Raw genomic sequence first — 8344 nt, forward strand, 5'->3', positions numbered from 1 at the left:
CTACACAATAAGTAAGATCCTTCCCTAAGGCACAGAATAGTGGCAGACATAGGTCTCCAAGAGGTCTACCTAATTCCAGAGTTATTGATCACCCAGTGCAGTGGGGACATGCTGTTTACTTGCAGGTTAATAGCTCTGCTTTGCAAGGCTCTGGTGAAAACGGTCAGCTTGTAAAGCAGGAAGCACAGTGCCTGGCATGTGGCAGAAACTCAGAATAAATGGCCATTATCCATGTTGTGACATGCAAAGGTGGCACAGCAAGATGACACGCAACATACCTTCTGGGTCAAACCACCCCGGCCATGTCTCCCCAGTCCCTGGGCTGATGTGCTTGAATTAGACAGGATTAAAGGCTTACTGGAGCTGGAAGTCTTGCCCCAGCTCCGGAGTTTAACCCCAGACCTTCTGTCTGCCAGCCGAGAAGGGCGAGGTGGAAGGCTACGCAGAGCAGGGCGCGGCCTGCCCACGTCGAGGGAGCTTCTTTGCAAGAGCGAAGCCTTCCCTGGACCCCGCGATGAGAGAATGGGTCCTGCTCCTAACCACGCTGCTCTGTGGCCTGGCTGGCCCCACACACCTGTTCCAGCCGAGCCTGGTGCTGGACATGGCCAAGGTGCTCTTGGATAACTACTGCTTCCCCGAGAACCTGGTGGGGATGCAGGAAGCCATCGAGCAGGCCACCAAGAGCCGTGAGATTCTGGGCATCTCAGACCCTCAGACGCTGGCCCAGGTGCTGACGGCTGGAGTGCAGGGCTCCCTGAACGACCCTCGCCTGGTCGTCTCCTATGAGCCCAGCACCCTGGAGCCTCCCCAGCAGGCCCCAGCACTCACCAACCTCACACAAGAGGAACTGCTGGTCTGGCTGCAGAGGGGCCTCCGCTACGAAGTTCTGGAGGGCAACGTGGGCTACCTGCGGGTGGACGACATCCCAGGTGAGGAGGTGCTGAGCAAGCTGGGGCAGTTCCTGGTGGCCCACGTCTGGGAAAAGCTCATGGGCACCTCTGCCTTGGTGCTGGATCTGCGGCACTGCACGGGGGGCCAGGTGTCCGGCATTCCCTACGTCATCTCCTACCTGCACCCGGGGAACACGGCCCTGCACGTGGACACCATCTACGACCGCCCCTCCAACACGACCACGGAGATCTGGACCTTGCCCCAGGTCCCGGGAGAGAGGTACAGTGCCGACAAGGATGTGGTGGTCCTCACCAGTGGCCGCACCAGGGGCGTGGCCGAGGACATCGCCTACATCCTCAAGCAGATGCGTAGGGCTATCGTGGTGGGCGAGCGGACAGTGGGGGGTGCCCTGAACCTGCAGAAGCTGAGGATAGGCCAATCCAACTTCTTCCTCACCGTGCCCGTATCCAGGTCCCTGGGGCCCCTGGGTGGGAGCAGCCAGACGTGGGAGGGCAGCGGGGTGCTGCCCTGTGTGGGGACGCCAGCCGAGCAGGCCCTGGAGAAAGCCCTGTCCATCCTCACTCTGCGCCGCGCCCTGCCGGGGGTCGTCCGCTGCCTGCAGGAGGCGCTGCAGGACTACTACACGCTGGTGGACCGCGTGCCCGCCCTGCAGAACCACCTGGCCAGCATGGACTTCTCCACTGTGGTCTCCAAGGAGGACCTGGTCACCAAGCTCAACGCCGGCCTGCAGGCTGCGTCCGAGGACCCCAGGCTCCTGGTGCGGGCCGTGAGGCCCAGAGAAACCCCTCCTGAGCCCGAGGCTGAAGCCGAAGAACCCCCAGGGGCAGCCTCAGAGGTGCCCGAGGAGGAGGCTGTCCGGCAAGCCCTGGTGGACTCCGTGTTCCAGGTGTCAGTGCTGCCGGGCGACGTGGGCTACCTGCGCTTCGACGCTTTCGCCGATGCCTCTGTGCTGGGGGCGCTGGGCCCGTACATCCTGCGCCAGGTGTGGGAGCCCCTGCAGGACACAGCGCACCTCATCATGGACCTGCGCCACAACCCCGGCGGGCCGTCCTCGGCCCTGCCCCTGCTGCTCTCCTACTTCCAGGGCCCCGAGGCCGGCCCCGCGCGCCTCTTCACCACCTACGACCGCCGTACCAACGTCACGCAGGAGCACTTCAGCCACACCGAGCTGCTGGGGCCGCGCTACAGCACCCACCGCGGGGTGTACCTGCTCACCAGCCACCGCACTGCCACCGCCGCTGAGGAGTTCGCTTTCCTCATGCAGTCGCTGGGCTGGGCCACGCTGGTGGGCGAGATCACCGCGGGCAACCTGCTGCACACCCGCACGGTGCCGCTGCTGGACACGCCCGAGGGTGGCCTGGAGCTCACCGTGCCTGTGCTCACCTTCTTTGACAACCACGGCGAGGCCTGGCTTGGCGGCGGCGTGGTGCCCGATGCCATCGTGCTGGCCGAGGAGGCCCTGGACAAAGCCCAGGAGGTGCTGGAGTTCCACCGGAGCCTGGGAGCCTTGGTGGAGGGCACAGGGCACCTGCTAGAAGCCCACTACGCCCGGCTGGAGGTCGCCGGGCAGATGGGAGCCCTGCTGCGAGCCAAGTTGGCCCAGGGGGCCTACCGCACGGCAGTGGACTTGGAGTCGCTGGCCTCCCAGCTCACGGCCGACCTGCAGGAGGTGTCTGGGGACCACCGCCTGCTAGTGTTCCACAGCCCTGGAGAGCTGGTGGTGGAGGAGGCGCCCCCACCACCCCCTGCGGTCCCCTCTCCGGAGGAGCTGTCCTACCTCATCGAGGCCCTGTTCAAGACAGACGTGCTGCCCGGCCATCTGGGCTATCTCCGTTTTGATGCCATGGCCGAGCTGGAGACGGTGAAGGCCATTGGGCCGCAGTTGGTGCGGCTGGTGTGGCAGAAGCTGGTGGACACGGCGGCGCTGGTTGTTGACCTGCGCTACAACCCTGGCAGCTATACCACGGCCGTGCCGCTGCTCTGCTCCTACTTCTTTGAGGCAGAGCCCCTCCAGCACCTCTACTCCATCTTCGACCGGGCCTCCTCAAGGGTCACGGGTGTGTGGACGCTGCCCCAGGTCGCTGGCCAGCGCTACGGCTCCCACAAGGACCTCTACATCCTGATGAGCCACACCAGCGGCTCCGCGGCCGAAGCTTTTGCTCACACCATGCAGGACCTGCAGCGGGCCACGGTCATAGGGGAGCCCACAGCCGGAGGGGCTCTCTCTGTGGGCATCTACCAGGTGGGCAGCAGCCCCCTATATGCCTCCATGCCCACCCAGATGGCCCTGAGTGCCACCACAGGCCAAGCCTGGGACTTGGCCGGCGTGGAGCCTGACATCACTGTGCCCATGAGCGAGGCCCTTTCCACAGCCCAGGACATAGTGGCCCTGCGTGCCAAGGTGCCCACAGTGCTGCAGACGGCCGGGAAGCTGGTAGCTGATAACTATGCCTCCCCCGAGCTGGGGGCCAAGATGGCTGCAGAGCTGAGCGGTCTGCAGAGCCACTACTCCAGGGTGACCTCAGAAGCGGCCCTGGCCGAGATGCTGGGGGCTGACCTGCAGATGCTGTCCGGGGACCCACACCTGAAGACAGCCCATATCCCCGAGGATTCCAAGGACCGAATTCCTGGAATTGTGCCCATGCAGGTGAGATTCAAGGGAGACTTGGTCCGGTCCAGGCCCAGGAGTCCACACGTGCAGGGCCATGTGCAGGGGCTAGACAGTGGCTCCCCGTTTCGAGTCTCCTCCTCTTTCTCACCCAGTTATCCCAGCCACTCTCCATGCCCAGGGGCCCCTAAACACCCCTGTAGATCATTAGTCCTCACAGCAACCCAGTTTGAAAACTCCTGGGCTAGAAGGTGTTTCAGTCTTGGTTGGGACGAAGGCAAGTGTTGGCAGGAGTTCTCACTGTCCTGTTGGGGAAAGAGGCCAAGAAGTCACCCGGGGCCTCCAAGCTGTGACTTCCTCCTCTGGACGTGCGCAGCTTGCGACCTCGCCTCACAGCTGCCTCAGAGTGAAGCCTGGAGCCTGCACACAGGCCTGAGAGTGGTCAGGGGTGCCGGGCACACCCAGAGCCCTTCCTGGGTCTGGTGCCGTCTGCCTCTCACAATGCAACGTGCGACACCCGAAGGGGCTGCGCTCGGTGGGCGTGCGGTCTTGTCCAAGGGCCAGCTGGGTGGGAAGTTCAGGACAAGGCCATCATGGACAGAATATTTGGAAGCCAGCACAGCAGCTCTGGGGAGCACTGAACATGTGGAGTCAGGCCGGGTGGCGCTGGTGGGTCAGGGGAAGTTCTCACACCGGGTTGCCCCACCGCTGGCTGAGAGCTCTGCCGAAGCAGCGCTTCCAGCGCCTCTCCACGCGGTGCTCTCACCTGTGGCTCCGCTGCAGTCACGAGTGGGCAGGCGGCGTTTGTCTTGGGCTCCCTTGCAAGGAGGGGCTGAGACAAGGGCTGAAGCAGGCGTGAGGGCAGGGAGAGTGAGGGGGGCAGGGAGGGCCAGATGATGGGCAGGGGCATCCCTGAGGCTGTTCTGCTGAAGGCAGCATCCTGGCAAGTGAAGGGTGCCTCCTGGGGCAGCCCCTCCACAGGATGAGCGCGACCCAGCAGCTCCTGCCCCTCATAGGCACCCCGGGCAGGGCAGGGCGTCCAGCTTCAGAACGCCTGAGCAGAGAGTGGCAAGACACTGCCGTGCTGGGAGGGGACAGGCACAGCTGAAATCAGAGGGGCTGAGGGCACCAAAACCCTCTGCCACAGAACTGTCACCCCCATTTTACACAAAGGGAAACTGAGGCCTGGAGAGATGCAAAGGGGAGTAGGCTGTGGCCAAAGTGCTACCACCAAGGGAAGAGCAGGCCTGGAGCTAGTGTCCCTGTCAATGCTGGCCCCTCGCCCTCAGCCAGCTCGCTGAGCTGCTGCCTTCCAGCAGCCTTGGAGCCGGAAAAGAAAGTGCAGCCATGTCAGGGTAGCCGGTGCTGGCTCGTTACTTTCCAGCATAGCTAAGGCCACAGTTTGGAGTAAGATTCAGATTCAGATTCAGATTCTAGCTCCACCACTCACTGCTGTGTGACCTCAGGCAAGTAACTTACCCTCTCTCTGTGCTTCAGTTTCCTCATGGAAAAGATGGGAATAATGGTGTCCCATGTGCAGGGTGGCTGTGAGGGTGATGACAAGGGCCACAAAATGCTTAGCACTGGGCCAGGCCCCTGGTAAAGGCAACTGACCTCTTCCCTCCCCACCCACGCGGAAGAGAGGAAGACGAGCTCAGGGATGTTGGGCCGTGTCCGGTGAGGTCAGAGGACTCAGAGAGGAGACCATGCCTGGGCCTTTCAGCTCCGGACACCAGGGCGTGGGGTTGGCAGACAGGTGCATCCTCTGCCAGGAGGCTGCCAACTGATCGTGCGTGGGTTCACGTCCCAAGCCCACCACCCACGCAACCTCCCAGACGTGCCACTGGGAAAGCCCCGGCACCTACGGACTCCTCCAGAAATGTTAGTTCCCAAGCCACGATGATATTTCCCACCATGTAAGGGAGACCCGCGCCGCCCACTTTCCCGGGCTCTGAAACCCGCTGCTCTCCTGACACTGACGGGACCTCTAACCCTTATAGATCCCTTCCCCTGAAGCCTTTGAAGACCTGATCAAGTTTTCCTTCCACACGAACGTGCTTGAGGACAACATCGGCTACTTGAGGTTCGACATGTTTGGGGACTGTGAGCTGCTCACCCAGGTCTCCGAGCTGCTGGTGGAGCACATTTGGAAGAAGATCGTGCACACAGATGCCGTGATTGTCGACATGAGGTCAGTGCGCCAGGGGTCAGTGTTTCCTGGCCAGGCCAAAGCACTAGCTAGGAGACAGTCAAGGCTGTGGGACACAGCAGAGGAGAAAAGGACCCTGTGACCAGCAGAGGACCCGAGAGGGACCAGGCCCTCAGCTGGAAGCCAGCTAGCCTGGGGGTTCTGATTTAATTGGCCGGTGGGACCCCAGAACTGCAGTGTTTTTGAGCTCTTCCAGTGATTCCAATGTGCATTCCAGGTTGAGAATTACCCCAAACTTGCCTGATCATAGTCTTCAACTGGGGTGGAGTGGAGAAAGGGGACACTAAAAACACGGATTCCTGGGCCCCGCCCCAGCCCTACTGAGTCAGAAGCTCCAGGTGGCAGGCCTGATCATCTGCCTATTTGTCAGACATCCCAGGCAATTCTGGCCATCAGTGGTGCTTGGGACAGCAGGCCCTCCACCTGTGGTCATGCCTCACATCACACAAAATCAACCCACGACAGCCTTGGTTATGAGAATCGTAAAGGCAGAGTCCTGGGAGAATTGGAATTTAATCACTACCATTGGCAAAAGAATTCTTTGCATCACAAAACGATTTTTGGAAGGGTGTCTTTAGCTAGCCGCCACTCCTCCGCTTCTGTAAAAGTGTGCCTCATAGCGGTGAGTTTCCGTCATAGACGGGCAGTGGCCAGCCCAGGCCTCCCGTGACTCCCAGGTCCATCAGAAGATGTGCCCTGGCACCCTCCGTGGGCACAGAAGGGGCAGGCTCTCCTCTTGGATGGGACACTTTCCACCCGCCCCTGCTGTCTGAGAGAGGCAACAGGGACTGGCAGAGCAGAAGCACCAAGTCCAGCCCCAGTTCGCTGGCTGGTGACACTCACAGGGTTCTCAGTCATCGCTAGGTGGCTCTAGATCCCACAGAGGCTGGTTCTTCTCCCTGGAAGATAAAACACTAGCCACGACCCCAGTGCTGTGTGCTCACAGCCTGAGTCTGAGGCCCCTGTGGCATTTTATTCTTCTGATGCACTATAGAACATCCAAGAACCGAGTCTCATGCTGAGTCCTTTCTGCTGACCTATGCCACCCACATTTAGAGAGGAGACGGCCCCAGGCTACAAGTGCAGCCTGCTAAATGATCCTTCTGTCCCCGAAGTTTGTTTGGAGGTTCGGATGCTGAGGTCAAGGGCCCTGGACCCAGCTCGGCCCTCCTGGACCATCAAAGGGAAGCCTCTTAATAGCACCAGCCCCAGATGGGGAGACGGGGCCCAGCAATGTCACAAGCTGGGACAAATCCAATGGCCTGGGATGGACTCAGGCCCCTTCACTCTCACTGTGGTCCCACAACTCTGAGGACTCACCACACTAAGTACCCCATTAGGATGCCTGAACACCTGATTGAGATGTCAGGTGGGTTTTGTAATATTGTCTCAGAATGCAACTGGGGGAACAGCGTTCCCCAAAATGTGCTCTACTCGTAGGCAGGATATGTACAAAGGAGTAGCTTATGGTCAATAATTGAGTGAAATTTACAGACAGTTCCTAACTACAGGACTTGTCAGGGCCTTTCATATGTTTACATGTGATCAGAGGGGGAGGGTATGGTATTCAGTATTTGCTAAACGTATTTGACCACAAAGTGTCCTGTTCTCAAGAGACTAGTACCCTGGGGAATGCTCTGGAAAATGCAGACCCACGGAATTCCAAAGGAGGAGGAAGAGGCACTGGACTGAAGCTGCCTAAAATTACTAATAGAACCCTGGCCAGGGCAAAGACCCCAGCCTCCCAGAGGGGCATGGAGGACCCGCCTGTGAGCTCAGCCCCTCACCAGGCTCCACTTCCATCCTCAGGTTCAACATCGGTGGCCCCACGTCCTCCATCCCTGCCTTGTGCTCCTACTTCTTTGACGAAGGCCCTCCGGTTCTGCTGGACAAGATCTACAGCCGGCCCAACGACTCTGTCAGTGAACTCTGGACCCACGCCCAGGTTGCAGGTACGTGGGGAGGCTGCCCTTTTCTGTTCTCATTCTGGAAGCTTCTGGGAAGTCAGGGAAAGGCAGCTTGGGTTTAGGTAAAAGTCACAGTGACGGGAATATAAAGCCCCCGTCCTCATCCGTACACCCGGTGCACATGACCTGGAATCCTGGCAAAGCAGCTGCCACCACGCCCATTTCCTAGAGGGAAAAAGTGAGGGGGCAGCCAGGTCACATATCTTGGCTGGGGCCACTCAGCTAATAAGTGAAAGAGCCAAATGTGAGTGTTAGTTTGTCTGATACCAAAATGCCCTTGATCCCACCGCTACAACCACCAGCCTGCAGGACAAACGCAGAATTAGAAGGACCCCCTGCCTGTCACCAAACCCAATGGGCATTTCCCATGTTCATCTTCCCTGAACTCTCAGCAGCTCCACACACTCTCCTGAAGAAAGTTCGCGATGCCGATGGGGCTTCAGTTCCCTGCCCTGGGCACAGAGCAGCGGCCAGAGGCGCGGAGGCAGGCCCTGCGCTTCACAGACCCCAGACTCTCAAAGCCCCTTCCGGGGGGGACGGCTGCACTCTAGCGCCCCTGCCAGCCTGCGAAACCAGGGCCGCGGTGCTCCCATCCAACAAGAGAGGGCTGGAGAGACCAACGGGGTGCCTCTGACCAGAAAACACCCC

At 60.2% G+C, this 8344-nt stretch overlaps 1 protein-coding gene across 1 annotated transcript in view; it reads left to right on the forward strand.

Moving 5' to 3' along the window:
* Nucleotides 1-424: 424 nt before the first annotated feature.
* Nucleotides 425-8344, forward strand: part of RBP3 (retinol binding protein 3, interstitial) — a 10248-nt gene continuing 2328 nt past the window's right edge. The window contains exons 1-3 of the mRNA XM_012651268.1: nt 425-3559; nt 5521-5711; nt 7539-7681. Of these exons, the coding sequence (XP_012506722.1) occupies nt 515-3559; nt 5521-5711; nt 7539-7681 (3379 nt within the window). The 5' untranslated portion in view covers nt 425-514. The remainder of the gene's footprint in view (nt 3560-5520; nt 5712-7538; nt 7682-8344) is intronic.

The sequence above is a fragment of the Propithecus coquereli genome, unplaced genomic scaffold (genome assembly GCF_000956105.1).
Source record: "Propithecus coquereli isolate 6110/MARCELLA unplaced genomic scaffold, Pcoq_1.0 Scaffold351, whole genome shotgun sequence".
In the NCBI taxonomy this organism is placed as follows: Eukaryota; Metazoa; Chordata; class Mammalia; order Primates; family Indriidae; genus Propithecus; species Propithecus coquereli.